General features: G+C 44.7%; 1 protein-coding gene across 1 annotated transcript in view; it reads left to right on the top strand.

Annotated features, from left to right (window-relative positions):
• ntrk1 (neurotrophic tyrosine kinase, receptor, type 1) overlaps positions 1-13,464 on the top strand; it is a gene marked incomplete at both ends in the record, with an annotated part of 35,199 nt that extends 21,735 nt beyond the window's left edge. Inside the window, 8 exons of the mRNA XM_080005808.1 lie at positions 1,172-1,230; positions 1,674-1,839; positions 3,116-3,271; positions 3,561-3,691; positions 3,900-4,072; positions 9,307-9,547; positions 10,488-10,646; positions 13,279-13,464. Coding sequence (XP_079861934.1) covers positions 1,172-1,230; positions 1,674-1,839; positions 3,116-3,271; positions 3,561-3,691; positions 3,900-4,072; positions 9,307-9,547; positions 10,488-10,646; positions 13,279-13,464 — 1,271 coding nt within the window. The remainder of the gene's footprint in view (positions 1-1,171; positions 1,231-1,673; positions 1,840-3,115; positions 3,272-3,560; positions 3,692-3,899; positions 4,073-9,306; positions 9,548-10,487; positions 10,647-13,278) is intronic.
• Between the last annotated feature and the right edge of the window lie 4,183 nt (positions 13,465-17,647).

Genomic DNA, 17,647 nt, shown 5'->3' with positions numbered 1-17,647 from the left:
CGCCCAAGCTTCCGACCGCTCTGGACACTCAGTATTCAAGGGTTCTTTCTGCTCTCAGCACGAGCTGACGTCAGCTCCAAAACAGTATGTTTCTATTGTCGACGTATTTATTTATTTATTTTCCCCTTTATTTTTATTTTTTTTAACATGAAACATAAAATTCCCAGCGTCCGTGTCTCACACAAGCCTGGAGCACGGCAACCGAAAACAAACTTTTAAATGAAGCCTTGAAGATGTAATATGAGTGAAGATTCAACATCTGGATTGCTCATTTCCCGCCTCAAATTTGTTCGGAAGCAGATTTTGCTGGACTGATGAAGGTAAAATCAGTGAATGTTTACTGAGTAAATAGCACAGAGCCCTGAGATAAAGCTCAAACCCTGCTGGCTCAGAACTAGGAGCTTGGCTGCTCATTCACAAGCCACACACACTGAAAGAGCCCGTTTTGGAACAGTCCGGGTTTAGAGGCATGTCGCAATGGCTCGAAATGCGTAATCTGATTGGTATTTTCAGCAAAATCTTCAAAAACATGTCTTGGGCACCTCAGAGACCTATATTAACATGTGTAAAAAGGTAATAGGTCCCTTTTAAGTTATTCGGTTGCTGTTCAGCCCCATTATTATCACCACTACCAATATCAATGGCACCTTGATATTTCAAGTGTTTCCATGCACGAATTGCATGTTCTTACTATGTTGCATGTTACTGATATTTTGAAGCTCCTTTTCCACATATATCAATATTAATATTTATGGGCCACCTCACTTTGTTACCTTTAACTGTTTACGTGCATTGTGATACTGGTTTGGGTCATCAGATGGATAATCTGATTCATCTGATCCACTGATTTGTTATTTTCCATGGTGCTGTGCAGAGGTGTTTACCTTGTATGAGGTTCAGTCCACACGAGTCTTACACACCTCATTTTAATGATAGTTTTCAATTTTATTTGCGTCGACATTTTTGCAGTGTAAGTTGATGAATGTCGAACAGGTTGTTTTTTTTTGCTGGTTCCTCTGCCCACTAGTCCTAGACACGGATCCAAGGAAGCTTCCGATCAATTTGAATTTTGAAATAAAATAAATATATTGTTATTGTAATGTACTGCATCAACATTTTCTGCTGATTCCTGCTGTGAGTATTACATTTTGGGTTGTCTCTGCCTTTCCAGTTTCCACAAACCATTCAGACGACCATGTGAAGGAAAGCCCGGAGAGTGGGGTGTTCGGGGTACGTCTTGTATAAATTACGAGAGTAAATACTGTGCGCGGTCATTTCCAATATATTACACGTTAAAATTTGAGATTCATTTTCTGTTCCCGAAAGTAAGATAAATAAAAAATATCAGTTCACGCTACACGAGATAACAATCATCAAAGTATCCTGTTGGAGATATTTGACCTGGGGTAGTAAGCCGTCACACATCGTTGTTTTCACTGACCCTAAAATATCACATTCATTTAATTTAAATCACACTTTTATGTGAGGATTGATTGACTTGTTTTCATTTTTATTTGTCAGTGGAACATTTTTAATTTATTTTACTTTGTGGACAAGGTTTCATTCACCTTTTGTGATTACTACTCACTTCCAAAATATTCAGAACAAGATAACCAATTATTTCTCGTTATCGAATGCCACCATTAAGTACGAGTCTTTGTCTGTTTCAGCAGGTGTCTGTGGCCGTGGGCCTGGCGGTGTTCGTCTGCACGTTCCTTCTCGTCATGGTACTGGTGATTAACAAATGTGGCCAGCGTTCAAAGTTCGGCATCCATCGTGAGTTTGCCGTCGCAAATTCAATTACGTGCGTCTGCACATCGCCATGCATATTTTACTGTGGTATTAGATTTGGATGACGTCTTTGCTGGCATCCGAGTGGCATAGCTGAGCCACAGTCCTGCAGGGCACAGATAGAATTCCTGTGTCTGTGAGTGAAGCATAAATGAACGGGGCTTTTTCCAGAATGCGGTGTTACGGTTTTAGCATGTCTCTGGGGTCGTTTATATTACATCTTGACACTCTTAGGTATATATGAATAAAAATGAAACTATAGCTTATTGTTTTATTCATCTCAGTTGAACACCACATCCTGTGTTGTACTGTCTTGTGATTAATTATACAAAGAGTAAATCAATGAATTCTGCAGCAGTGATTTGGTTGACAAATCGCGTGATACTATACCAACCACTATACGCCGTCACTGAGGGGAAAAGCAACAACACAAAAATAGGCATCCAAACTGTGCCGGGAGGAAATGCAGCCAAATTATGATTTTCTTTCAATCATTTTCAGAAGCCGCTGTTTTTCTGAAACGGGGGTTAGGAGCTGCACTTTGAAAGTAATGCACAGCAGGCCAACTAATATAGGGTTTCCACCGGGCTGTAACTTTGCACACTGTACGCCCGAGTTTCGGCTGTGCTAAAGTGCCTTAATTACTGCATGCACAAGTGAACAACGTCAGAAACCCTCCCTTAGCTGGCACTGCGGCTGCGGTGTTGTCCATTAAAGAAGATGGATGAGTGGATGGAAGGATGGATGATGGAGGCCGAGCCAGACAAGCTATAGGTCCTGCTGGATGGCCCCCTCCCTCCTCCTCTACTCCTCTCACAAAGTGCCTAAGTGGGCCTGATTGCCTAAGTGAGCCCCCCTCCCAGCCACTTCTTTCCTCCCCAGCCCTTGTTCGCGCTTTCTCCGTTGTTCCATTTTCAAGCAGGTTGGACTCTGGGGGTTCGGTGGTTTGGCCTGCTGAGTGGGGTTTTACAATTTGGAGCCCATTTGGTTGGCCTTTTAATACACACTGCAGTCAGTGCTGCTTACTGTACCATTCAGGCTTCCTCCATGGCCCTCTTTGGTTCAATGTTAGCCTGATTGCCGCATTGTTGATAATGGTGATTATTGGAGCTTGTCATCATCTGTCACCATGGGACCAAGAAACACACAGCAAAGTCGATACAGTGAGACGGCACAATAAGTACGAATGCGGAATAATAATGCAGAAGGAATGGGTCCCGAATTGCTTCGCCTGATGAACAATGCAATCATAAACGGCTGAAAAACTGATAATGTGAATCCCTCTATTTTACTTGCTGTCTGTTTCCCATCTCTGCCTCATTAGGTTCATCAGTGTTGGGCACTGAGGACGACCTGGCGGTTTCCCTGCGTTTCATGAACTTTGGAGCCGGCCCCCCCTGCTCTGACGAGGACTCGGGCCTGTCTAGCTTTGTCGAAAACCCACAGTACTTCTGCGGCATCATCAAGGACAAGGACATGTGTGAGTCCACGGACAGTCAACCCAATCTTCCCCTCAGCGCTGGCATTGGCATTAATAGAGGGCCAGTGCATCTATACATTTATGCAACAAATGCTAGAAAACAGAGCTCACAGCACGTTTTTAGATGATTTTCCTACTGTTCTGTAATTATTCACCACATAAGCATCACCATATTCATCCATTTTTGTCGATGATTTGTTATTTCGCCGCTGCTGTTTCTCTGATGAGCGCCACTGTTTTCCTATGCGTCCGTTTAACAGCCGAAAATACCGTTTGAATATTGAAATAGGTGTCCAGCATATCAAAAGGCAGGACATTGTGCTGAAGTGGGAGTTGGGCGAGGGAGCGTTTGGGAAGGTCTACCTCGCTGAGTGTGCCAACCTGAGTCCCGACAGCGACAAGATGCTGGTGGCCATCAAGGTCAGTACAGTAGGTTCAACCTCTCCGCAGTGACTTCCTCACCACAACCCCCATGAGATCCAGGAGATGCAGATGGATCCTCTGCCCTAACCCAATCGTGTCGCCAATTATTATTCAGAGCTTGTATCAGTGATTGGTATTGATGACAGTGTGCCAGCTCACCGCCAGCTTACCCGTGAATAAAGCGCGTGCCCTCCGTGCGCTCCAGACCCTGAAGGACGCCAACGAGTCGACCAGGCAGGACTTCCAGCGGGAGGCGGAGCTGCTGACGGTGCTGCAGCACCAGCACATCGTGCGCTTCTACGGCGTGTGCACCGACGGAGAACCGCTGGCCATGGTGTTCGAATACATGAGGCACGGAGACCTGAACCGCTTCCTGAGGTACGTGCTGTAGGACGGCCTCAGGTCCCATCTGCGTCCCCGCGGCTCAGGGGTTTCCTCGGGCTTGGCTGCGCCCGGTCTGGAAATGGGTCGTCAGTTCCAGCCCCGGCCTCAAAGAACTGTCGTCTAGAATGTGAGGCGTGTGAAAAAGGAAAAGTATTTTTAGTCATTGTTTTGACAATTTTGTTATTTTTGCCTCGATATAATGACGATTTCTGAGGCAGCCGATGAGGGAATCCACAATGCTGTCGGTGACGGACGTCAAATCCCTGATTTACTCCAAAAAAGGAAGTGGTATCAGTTATTCCTCCAGAAAAGAGTGACAAGGGACAACTCTACTCTACCTCTACTCTGCTGTACCTCTACTCTACTCTACCTCCCTCTACTCTACCTCCTTCTACTCTACCTCCTTCTACTCTACCTCCTTCTACTCTACCTCCCTCTACTCTACCTCTTCTCTACCTCCTTCTACTCAACCTCCTTCCACTCTACCTCCTTCTACTCTACCTCCCTCTACTCTACATCTTCTCTACCTCCTTCTACTCAACCTCCTTCCACTCTACCTCCTTCTACTCTACCTCTACACTACCTCCTTCTACTCTACCTCCCTCTACCTCCTTCCACTCTACCTCTACTCTACCTCCCTCTACTCTACCTCCTTCCACTCTACCTCTACTCTACCTCCTTCTACTCTACCTCTACTCTACCTCCTTCTACTCTACCTCCTTCTACTCTACCTCCTTCTACTCTACCCCCTTCTACTCTACCTCTACCTCCTTCCACTCTACCTCCCTCTACTCTACCTCCTTCCACTCTACCTCCCTCTACTCTACCTCTACTCTACCCCCTTCTACTCTACCTCTACTCTACCTCCTTCTACTCTACCTCCTTCTACTCTACCTCCCTCTACTCTACCTCCCTCTACTCTACCTCTTCTCTACCTCCTTCTACTCAACCTCCTTCCACTCTACCTCCTTCTACTCTACCTCCTTCCACTCTACCTCCTTCTACTCTACCTCTACACTACCTCCTTCTACTCTACCTCCCTCTACCTCCTTCCACTCTACCTCTACTCTACCTCCCTCTACTCTACCTCCTTCCACTCTACCTCTACTCTACCTCCTTCTACTCTACCTCTACTCTACCTCCTTCTACTCTACCTCCTTCTACTCTACCCCCTTCTACTCTACCCCCTTCTACTCTACCTCTACCTCCTTCCACTCTACCTCCCTCTACTCTACCTCCTTCCACTCTACCTCCCTCTACTCTACCTCTACTCTACCCCCTTCTACTCTACCTCTACTCTACCTCCTTCTACTCTACCTCCCTCTACTCTACCTCCTTCTACTCTACCTCTACTCTACCTCCTTCCACTCTACCTCTACTCTACCTCCTTCTACTCTATCCCCTTCTTCTCTATCCCCTTCTTCTCTACCCCCTTCTACTCTACCCCCTTCTACTCTACCCCCTTCTACCTCGCTCCACCTCTACTCCACATCCACCTCACCAACTTTCACTATTTCTTTCGGTATTGAAGAATCTCCCCAATGCAAAAGACCAAAACATCAAAAATATGAGTTCCCTTTTTGAACTGTGTAAGATAATAAATGTCAAATTGATGTAAATATGTCAAATATGTCAGTTTCAACCCCTTCATCATGATCCAGCACTGCATTACACCAAAACACAGAATACAGAGTGACCCCTGTGAAGGCATCGTCACAAAGTACAGTGAAAGTCAGAAATAACAAAATCTTTTCACATTTACAATGGCCTGTCAATGCTCTGGCGTGAATGCCGTCTATTTTAAATCGATTTCTCCTTCGTTTGAAAATTGGCCTGCTCAGACGTGCGGCCCGCTCACTCGCCTCACCTCCGCGCTCGCACCAAGGCAACACGCTCCACCGCGGCGATCACTCGACAAAACCCCGCGTCGAAAATCCTTGTTACCTTCTAAATGAACTCCACACCTCCAAATAAGGTACCTGCTTGGGTTTTCGGGCCATCCAGCTCGACCGTGGAAAATACGTTGGAGGGTTTACACTTTTTATTTTATTTTATTTTTTTACCCGCAGTCCCACGTTCGGGTAGAAAATATTCACTTGCACTGAACATAACGCCCACGCGGCCAGGTCAAGATTTAAACGGCGGCTGAATACTGCACATCAGGAATAAGGGAAACGGTGCGCATTGTGCCTTATAAAAGATATACCACAGGTATAGACCACGGCTAACTACAGTGGTTCTATTAAGCAACACTTGTTACCGCAGTGCTCCGCTGATGTGCTCCTTGATGTGTGCTCAAGGGCTAAAACACACTCAACCGACCTTGGAAGGCCACATGGGTGGTCAGTAAGGCCGCCCAGCATAACAACGCACTATATTTAAAACAAATCCACAACCACTAAGGGACAGAGAGAGAGGGGAGGGGGGGGAGACTGTGTGGATTGAATAAAACTCAGCTCGAAAAGGGGGCCATCTTGTTCCACACGCTCTCGTACGGTACCTTGCACCGAACAAAATGGGTGAGAGGCGAAGAATAAACTTGTGGTGTATTTTCAGGTAACAGGTGACAGCAGGGAAATGTGCTGGTGACCAAATCGTGAAAGGATATACAGGAAAAAACAAGACTTGTCCCCGAATCAATTTGAGTCATTAATCGAAATCTGCTCATGTGTTATCTACTCGCATTTAATAACCCTAAACATCAGCACAATAGGTTTAGATAATAATTACGTTCCGATTCACGTTTTGAACTTTTTCACGATCAGAATATACCGTAGTAGGGCCATAAATATAAAATCAATACATTCAACTTTGTGAGAAACAAACACCCTGTAACACTTACATCTGGATCTGTAACCCTGTAACTCTACAAAATGTACGGGATGTCTCTACAACAGACATATTGTAATATTATATTGCATTCTATTGTATTGTGTTCTATTCTGTTCTATTCCATAAGCGCTCAGCCATCTTCAATGTTGTCATATGAAGGCAGGGTGCTGCATTTTTTTTTTCTTTTTACAAATATTCTTCCAGTTCGTGGTGAGTCTTAGCTTTCCATTTTCCAAGTAAATTACTATTTTATATATATATATATATATATATATATATATATATATATATATATATATATATATATATATGTATTTAGGTCCCGGTGCAGGTAAGAGCAATAATAAAACCGAGAAAGGAAAGCAGACAATAAAAAATCAAATTAATTTTTTTAAATAATATTAGTAGATAACGCATAAATATTGAGTATTGAGTGAAAAAAGTGTGAGTATAACAATAAGAATGTGAGGTCTAAACGATAAACAAGGTGACCAAGTGGGCCCAAAGTGCAGCAATGCCCTGATATGAGCAGCATAATAATAATAATAATATTAATAATAATAAATAATAATAATAATAATAATAACAATCATGACAATCATAATAATAATAATAATAATAATAATAATAATAATAATAGCAACAGTCGTTTAGTAAGAATTTACAGATACAGTCTCACAGCATCAGGGAAGAAGCTGTCCCTGATTCTGCATAGCCTCCGGCCTGATGGGGGGGGGGGGGGTAGAATCCCTCATGATGCAGGAGGCCTTTTTCCTGCACCTGCTGATGTAAATGTCACTGATGGTGAGTGGACAGCATTTTGGACCAAACCCCTCCATTAAACACAGTCTGAGTCTGTTTAATGGAGGGATTTGGTCCAAAATATGGAATTTCCTGAACGCCGGACGTCAGACAAATTGTCTCATAGAGATTAACTCGGCACCTAGGAAACCGCCCGATACACCACCGAGGCACCAGACGTGGTCGATGCGTATCTGCCAGGTGTCGCCGCTCTGGAGACAGATTGCAAAGGAAAACACACGCACATTCACAAACTTCTCCCGAGATGTACGCACGAGTAGATGGAAATCACATTTCCAGCAGACAGCACTGTTGGTGTGTCTCGTGCTCCCACAATGCAGCTGCCTTCCCACCCTACCACCTGCCCCTTAAACTAATAGTGATTGTATAGACAACTTCCTTAGTGGGGAGGGTGCAGATCGGGTTGGGGGGGGGGCAAAGAGGAAAAGCGGAATATTAGGACGGATGAAGACGCATCAGCGATGATTTGCTAATTTAGGCTGGAGTTGGAAGTCAGAGTGGGTGTTTTATGGCCCTCAAGGACAACTGCGGAGCCCTTCCCAGAATGGAGAAATCAGTGCACAGTACATCTCCGAATTGCATTATTGCAAATCAATCGAGGGCGTATTACAAGCCCCGTGCTTCATATTACCCGTTGTCGCAGTTAAATGGTTTTAAAAACCTGTTGGTCATGTCTCTATGTTTTTTTAAGATCTCATAAACATATGTTGAAAAAGCTCAATCTGCAAATTGCATGATGCGGACATCCGGGTTGCTTTGGGTTGAGAGCCACAGAAGAACACAGCAAAGCACCGGTCCCAGCCCTCACACACATATTTATGCAGTTGTTTGCTCCAACAATGCAGCATGAGGGCGAAAATATTTCGATCTTCCTCAAACACCAGAAGTCTGACATGAGGATCAAAAAAAAAAAGGCCACGGTATCGACTCCGCCGCCAACAAAGTGTCTTTTTACGGGTAAATTGAAAGTGGCTCCTCTAGGCCATAAAAAAAATATATTAGAATTGGTTAACATACCATCTGACTACTGAGACACAGAGAATAAATTAAGTTCACAAAAAATGTCATGTTCACAAAAAATGTCCCTCCTTTTCAAAAGGAGCAAAAGTCGGTTCCCATCATTTGAGACACAATTACATAACATCACACTATGGATCACCACGGGGGTCGGGTTTTGGAAGGCCTGGGTTGAAAATTGGCAAACTTATCCTTTAACTTTGTCCTGCAGCAGTTCCAGCCAAGCTATGCACACGCACGCACACGCACACACACACACACACACGCACACACACACACACACACACACACACACACACACACACACACACACACACACACACACACACACACACACACACACCGTCTCTCCCTCTCTCACACACATGTAAATACACAAACATACACTTAAAAACTCTCATGCACAGACACACAGACACACACACACACACACACACACACACACTTCCACTCTCCCTCTCCTACACACACGTAAATACACACACACACACACACACACACACAAACACACAGTATATAAACACACTCACTCCATCTTCCCTGTACTCTGTCTCCAGGGCCCACGGACCTGATGCCTGCATCCTGGAGGAGGTGAAGATGCCTCCGCTGGGTGAGCTCACTCTGCCCCAGATGCTGCAGATTGCTGCTCAGATAGCCTCGGGCATGGTCTACCTGGCGTCGCTGCATTTTGTGCACAGAGACCTGGCAACCCGCAACTGTCTGGTGGGCGAGGGCCTGGTGGTTAAGATCGGAGACTTCGGCATGTCTCGGGACATCTACAGCACAGACTACTACCGGGTGAGGTGTAGGGAGAGGGTGGAGAAGTGTGTGGGGAAGCTATGTTTATTCATACTTCTTTATTTTAAATCTGTACAATTAGCTCAAAAAACAAAAGCTCAACATCGCATTCTATAGGATGTAACTGCAGAATATAGTTTTAGTCATGATCCTAATTTGACTGTAGGTGTGAATGGCGTGTGAGTGGTGTAATGGATTGGCATCACATTCAGAGTGTATATACTTTGTGCCTGTAGTAAGCTGGGACAGGCCGTCCATTCATCTGTCCGTCTGTCTATCTGTCTGCCTGTCTGTCTGTCTCTCTTTGGCTGAATTCCAGTGGGATGAAGCTCTTATCCAAAGTGACTTAGGGCAACCATGTTTGCTGTTGAAGGCCTTGATGGCAATTCAGAACATTAAATGCCATAACCACCCATTTTATTCTCTCAATTTATAGTAGCTGAAGACACTGGACTATTTGGCTCTCGTGGTGGCTAATCTGTGGTGCATTATCAGGAAAACAACTGAGAAAAAAAATTCTGGAAGAACATTTTCTGCCCACCCCTTTGTCATTTCACAATGTGTGGCACTGCCAAGGGATTAAACCCAATGATAAAAACTGTTGTGAACAATATTAATGAGCTGTAAGATATGGTTCCGGATGAAAATATGAATTGTTATGCAGGTTCACTGGTTTCCAGTATGGATGAGATGTTGACGGCACACACAAACAACACAAAGCCAATTTAATGCATCAACTCTCTCGTTATGTTCTGGGAGAATTACTATATTAGAATGATTATTATCATTATATCATATTTTCAATACATGCAAAAACATTAATCATGCAGCAGTTTTATGAGCCACGTTTAAGGTCCATGGTAATGCCGAGTATTCACCTCAGGTTTAAATGCAAGGAAACTATCCACATCAACCTGCCTTCACACCTTTTCCCGGTCAGGTGGGAGGGCGTACCATGCTGCCCATCCGCTGGATGCCCCCTGAGAGCATCATGTACCGGAAGTTCACCACTGAGAGCGACATCTGGAGCTTCGGGGTGGTACTCTGGGAGATCTTCACCTACGGCAAACAGCCCTGGTACCAGCTGTCCAACAGTGAGGTGGGTAGGCGAGAACCTTCCCGGGGTAGTGGCACTTAAATTGTGCAAAAGTAAAAGCCAGATAGGGAATATATCCGAATATATACCCTTCACTGGCTGCTAGCACAACTGTGTTAAACCACACTGTTGTACATCAATGGAAGTGAGGACGAACTGCTGAGGTTGGGAAATGGAGCAAAGACTGCGGAGATGGTTCTGTCTCACCGCTGGAAATTGGGTCAAATGTGCCCGTCCCTGATGGGATAATCTGCGTTTGGTTTGTCAACTGTTTGTCGTCTCCGCCTGCCCTGCATCCACTTGGAGGCTCTCCACTCCGGATTCCAGATCCTCCCTTCCGTATCTCACATGCAAAGACGTTCGGCGCGGCCACCTCCTCGTTGCGGTTTATCGTATTGCACACACTTTGCATAAATGTCAGCGTGCCAGCCTCAGAAAACAGCCCTCTGTGACTTCAAGACTCATCTAGTTATCCAACCCCAACCCCCAATTATGTTGCAATGGGAATATTGGCAGTCAATGAGCCGGAAAGAGGAATATAATATAAATGGCCTTTATAAAGACAGTGGTTTATAAGACAATTTCAGGGCCAAAAGGATTGGGTACAGTAACCAAGATGATGTCTTGCCTTGATTGTCGTCTTTTACACCACACAAACCTTGTGTGATTAGACACAGAAGAGCAAACTGCTTTCTTGTTGCCTATTACTGGGAGACATTTTTTTGTTTGTTTTTCGTCAAAAGTTGCCCAGTGTTCCATCTCGTAGAAGGACATTCATTTTGTAGTACTCATTTGGTCTTTTCTCGAGCAAGTCGTACTTCTTCACGACAGAGTACTTACGAGCCCCGCTCTCCCTATTACCCGTCGCTGTAGGAACCCGTTCCTTTCAGTAGGAACACAGTTCAAACTTTGGATTGAAACCAGGAACAGTGTCAACCCCTATTATTACTCTGGAATCAGTGGGCGCTCAAGTGAGGGAAGCAGCGGTGCAGCAGGGGGCGTGTCCTGAAGTTCATCAGCCCACTTTACAATGAGGTTGATCACGCTCACTGGGGGTGTTTGCACGGAATAACTTACAGTTTTGAGGCCACGTTTGAAATTAACAGGGTTTTGGAAAACCCACGGTCCGCACATGAATTAACACATAAGGCTATAGACCTTTTTCGAAAAAGTATTTGCATTTAGCGATGGATCCTTCTTATGTCAGTTCAAAAAGAAAGAAGAGACTGAGTGAAAAGTAACATTTAAATATGAATCAGTTATTCAGCATGACGACTTCATCAAATGCTACAATAAAATGTGCAGCATATAATATGGAGAACCATAGATGTTCCCCCGGTGGTGCTCCGACGCTGGTAGTGACGGTGAAAAGCAGCTGCAAGGTGCTCTTCCTGCAGAATTTCCCCCAATGTTTAATAAAGAATCATTTCATCTCACCGGATCTTAGAAGCAAAGTGGAGTAGGATACTGGTGGAGTAGCGGTGAAATCTGATGCTGGTGGAGACGGGGTCCAGGTGGAACCTCATACTGGTGGAGATGAGGCCGAGGTGGAACCTGATACTGGTGGAGATGGGATGTGTGGTGGATGGGATGGCTTGAGCAGCCACACCTGTCGCTCGTTGTTTGGGCTATTGGGCGGCAGGTTTAAAAACCCCACCCGCACAGGCACTCAGGCTAGGAGCCCGTGGCATGGCATGTTCAATCTGCTCCTGGCTTGTTCCACCCAGCCTCCTCTCTACAATAAACTGGTGTTAACAACCTCCCGTCGTCTGTGTCTCTGTGCCGGAGGTCCCTGAATGGGCCACTTGGAGGGCGTGTGGTGGCGGAACTGCCACAGAGTGGAAATGGAATCCGATACTGGTGGAGGTGGAACTTCATAGTGCTGGAAACTCTTCTCTCATTCAGCCAACGCGGAGTCCAGTCTCTCAGTGCTCCGTCCTCTCCTTGGCTAATCAATGAGTTCATAGTAATTTAGGGGCAGTCCAGCCCCGCCCTTAGATCAGAGCACCAGGGCTCTGTTGTGACCACAACTGTGCCATTATCGGGCAAAAAAAACCCCTCTCTCCTTTCAAGAGGAGGGTGGATCACTTTTCAACATGCGCTCAATTCTAATCTGGTTGGCTTTTCGTCTTTTGCGCAGGGCCAATCAGCTATAACCCGGTTAATCCGATCCGTGCGTCCCGGCCAATGAAGGATGGGCGCGATTAACCTGTCGGAGGCGCGGGTCGATCGGGCCGAGAATTCACAGCCCTGGCATGCCGTGGACGGCGGCGCTTGGGGTCATCTTGGATGTGCGAGGTTCACTGAAGGGCTGTTTTGGCGTGACGACAGGATGAAGAGGTTGCGCTGCTGACCTTTGAAACAGCGAGCCGCGAGTTCAAAATAGGCACCTTTCAAGTTCAAGGCTTGGGGAACTCAAATCTCCGACTCACAACCGGTTGATCGCGATGATCTTGCCGTGCGGCAAAGTTGGATATTCGAAGCGTACATCTGCAATAGCCGATCGCGCCTTTTGTATCTGTAACTGTACCTTTCCCGGTCTAATGATGCTACCGTTCTCCCCCGTCTGTCGCCATCCTCCTCTCCCTCCCTCACTCCCGTGCCGATCCCTTCCTCCCCCTCCCGGCATAAACAGGCCATCGAGTGCATCACGCAGGGCCGGGAGCTGGAGAGGCCCCGGACGTGTCCCAAGGAGGTCCACCTCCTGATGCAGGGCTGCTGGCAGAGGGAGCCCCAGCAGCGGCTCGTCATCAAGGACATCCACAGTCGCCTGCTGGCCCTGGTCAAGAACCCGCCGGTGTACCTGGACATCCTGGGCTAGGGGGCCGCGAGACGGCCCCGGAACGGAGATCAGTGGCTTAGGGCGAGGTAGGGAGGAGGCGGTTTGGGCCATCGTTGTCGGGAAAAGACTCTTACGGAAATGATTGGAGATCTGTAAAACGGAATTTCTTAATTTGTTCATTCCTTCGCTTTAATTTGCCCAAATCTAGACGAAATTGCTAAGAAAAAAAATGGCTTCTTAGTTGCTGGCCCCATTCTTTGTTTTGTAGTGAGCAATGCCAGGAAAAGGAAAGGGAAATATTTTTTAACATAACTTAATAATCCTCCCACTTATTGCTTTCATTCTCCCATCAAGCTTGATGAACGACCACGCCTCTCCCCAAATCGCAGGGTCTGATTTACAATCCCTTTTTTCGATTCCTGGGAAACAGCGGCGGCAAAACAAATGCTTATTATTTATCTGACGCGGCATCAAGAGAATGGAGGAATGTGCATGGAAGGGAGATTTTTACTGTTGCCGGAGACAGAATTTAGGGTCAGACTTCCCACAATCTAAAAGCAAAAGAGACACTAATGATATGATCGGCAATGAAAAGCTGTGATGACACGGGAGAGCGGTTCGGCGTGCAAAAACCAAAGGTTGCCGCATGGCAGGCAGCCATTTGAAATGCCCAGCGATTGAATTGGGCCAGCTTGTAAAACGGTGACGGTCGTTTAAAGGTTTTCACGGAATATAAAATGGTAATTCATTAACGCAAGTTGTACAACTGAGACTTTGAAAAAGCCGTCGCTTCTACTGTATTTTGTGGGTGACCCAATGAAAAGAGTTGACTCCCTCCTTTCTGATGCATCAAAGCCAATGTAGCGTATCAGTATTTTTTCAACACAAAAAGGCTTCTATCCACGGTAAATGTGTCCCCTGGTGTATTTGCAAGCCATGTCTACGTTTACGACTACGTTTACATTAATATCTGCAGTTAACCGGTTGCATTCCTTATTGTTATTGTAAGATTTAAAAAAAAAAAAAATGATGAGTGCTGTGATGAATGTTTTCATAATGTTTGGACGTGTAGTCGAGCTGCAAGAGTCAAACCCAGAGTGACGAGAGGCTTTGGCCTTGGCTCACATTGGCCGTGTTTACCGTGCGTACAGTGACCTCCAACAGGAACCTCTGGCATCAAAGCGCTGCAATGAAATCCAGTAAGGGACGAGATGGTGTGCCTGTGTGTGTGCGCATAGCATACGGTGAGATGGTTTTAAAAGTGGCAGATGGGGGATCGGACCTCCATGAGGAGTGTGACAGCTGGCGCTGGAAAGGGAGACCGCAAAGTGAGATGACCACCCGACCGCAGGGCACATGTGTGTGCACAACAACGCAAAGCTCAGATTCAGATCCTGGTTCCACGGGGCGGGGCGGGCGGGAGCCTTCATGTGTAAATACTGTATGTATATACTGTATACTGTATGTAGTACTGTTGTCCAAAGAGACGGCTTCTTCAACTGTTGTTGTCCCAGCACTTTGTATATTGTCTGCCAGTCAAATAAAAACAAACTATGGGTCGAAACGTCCTGTTCCCTCCGTGTTGATGCATTTGCTCATCGACCAATCAATTAAACAATCAGCCAGCAACCAATCAGAAAGCAGCATCGACGGGCGATGCTCTGAGTACTTTCGTTGCTCTAATTGAGGTTTTCTCGAGTCTTTTCTCTGTCTGTGATTCTCGCGTCCATCGTGTGGTATCGTCTGTTCTGTTCTGCCGCACCATCGTGGAACATCCTGTTCCTGCCGGAAGGCCTTGTACCTGCAGGCGCAGATAAAACGATGATTTTTTGACCACTCTATTTGATAAGTCCAGCTTGGGCTCAAATATTTATGGTAACATGGAGATAATGTCGTCTCTCTCGAAATGCTGCTGATCGTAATCGGGTTAGATCATTTCCTTATGCTGCTCCAAAATACAAACGTACGGCGGCCGCCCTCCAACTCACACTTTTCTCCCTTTTACTTCACTCAATGCAGAGCCTCTCAAGGAAGTGGTAATGGATTGTGTGTAATGCTATCGCGTCTCTCCCCCTCTCCCCCTCTCCCTCCATCCATCTCTCCCTTTCCCTCTCTCTTTCTGGGGATGAAAACACTTGGAGGACCCATGTCTGGCGCATTTATTTGTGTGCGTGTGTGTGTGTGTGTGTGTGTGCGCGCGTGTGTGTTAATGGGTTGAGATAACCCATGGTCGCATCATGAACATGATTGTAATTTGGTCTGCTGAGACGGAGCCCTTCCTTCCTTCCGTCCGTCTGTCTGTCTCTCTCTCCACGGTTCCAGGGGTTTGTTTATTTGCTGTTCTAGTCATCGACCTTGTGTAACATAAGAGACACATTCATGTCCAACATTTTACATAAAACATGATGTTATTATGGAAATATGAGTTGAACATCTTGTTGACAGGTTATGGCGAGACACCAAGGAAACTGTCCGCAAGGGTCTTAACGCTGTGTATAGTGAATAATAGGTACGATAAGATAAGAGGAAATAAGAGAAGAGAACACTTGATGCGTCCCTGGGAAGGTGACACAGCAGCAGAGTTGACAGAACAGCGTTTGACTTACACTGTTCTGTCAACTCTGAAGAGATATAGAGATTAAAAAAAAAATACAATGAAAAGAAAGAATGTGAGCCCAATATGGTCAGGCGGCAGTAGTAAAAAAGCCAGCTGAAGTAAAGTACAACTAGTATATGGCAGCAGTGTACAGCAATACTATGAATGATAGTACTAGTAAATATGCTGGGATAGTAAATACTGTATGTATTTAACCACATATTAAATTATATACATATACTTGAAATTGTATAAAATACAATTTATAAATACATATATAAATAATAAAAATGCAATAAAAACAATAATAAGAATAATAGTATATGGAGATGATATTAATATTAGTAGTAACAACACTACTGGACCTTTTACATGAACAGTATAGTACCATGATGTGAGTTCAGGAAACACAGTTTCATCCCAATGTGTCCTGTGTTCACTCAGGATCCCTCATTTTCCGACATCTGTTAATTTACATTTAAAGTCACCAGTGCTATGTTTTCTTGCAATTAAACCATTATCAAACATCTGTCTAATCTCATTAATGCGTTAAACATCAAACAGACCTCCCCAAACCTGCACAGCTGCCCATGTTTTATGTTCATTTATTTTCACCCTACATGTGGAGCTGATGGAAAGGGACGCTCAGGCTGTGCTGAGTGCTCTCCTGCCCCCTGCTGTTCACAGAGCTGCACAGAAAACTACTCACTTCTATATACAGCACACACAGTACATACATACATGCATACACACACTACTATGTGTACAGGCTTAGAGTACCTGGAAATTCCAGCCCAAAATGTTCTCGGATTTTATTAATATTTGGTTTCATTCAGAACCTGTCAAATTCTCAAACATATCTGCTCAAAAAATTACCATTACTTATACAGAGCATTTAAAGGTTTCCTTCCAAGTCAAGTGAGTTCTTATCTGAAGAGTGGTTTGAATTCTAATCTATAAAGACTGAAAACTGTGTGCTTAATTATGATGCAGCACTCAATCCACTCATGATAGTCATTAACTACCAAGTAAATGTCAGGTAAATTGGATTAAGCCAAGATAATTATAGTTGTAATTAAAGCAAATAAGAGGATTGAGTGCACAGACCGAAAAAAAATTCAGTGGGTTGAGATGGAAAATAAATGAAATGACACAGCACGGTCAGAGATAGGTTAAGTCATTTTTATTGAAATACAGCCATTAGAAAAGGTGGAATTTATTACGCAAACTTAGTTTAAAAAAAAACAAAAAAAAAAAAAAACAAGTTAGGAAATCTTACACACTAAAGAAGTATTGTGTTTGAGAGAGTTTGGGGGCAGGGTTTTTTTGATAATATTTTTTTGGTTTCAATGAACCAGTACATGATATCAAAACAAAACAATCAAACCAACAAAGAAAAAAGGTAAAGCAGCAGTATTATAGACCGGTTACACAATATGTACAAAGACAAGCTACTTTAATAATTAATGATAAATGGAAGCTGGACATGTAGCTGGAAAAAACAGTCACATATTTATTTTGCCCAAATATTCAGGTGGCATCACACTTTGAGGATTTTGCCTTGCCTACAGTAAAATAAAAATAAATAAATCAAAAAGGGCCTTGCAAAGTGTAATTCGGTCAAAA

This window comes from Zeus faber (assembly GCF_960531495.2).
Source record: "Zeus faber genome assembly, chromosome: 8".
Classification (NCBI taxonomy): domain Eukaryota; kingdom Metazoa; phylum Chordata; class Actinopteri; order Zeiformes; family Zeidae; genus Zeus; species Zeus faber.
This window is presented reverse-complemented; position numbering and strand designations above follow the sequence as displayed.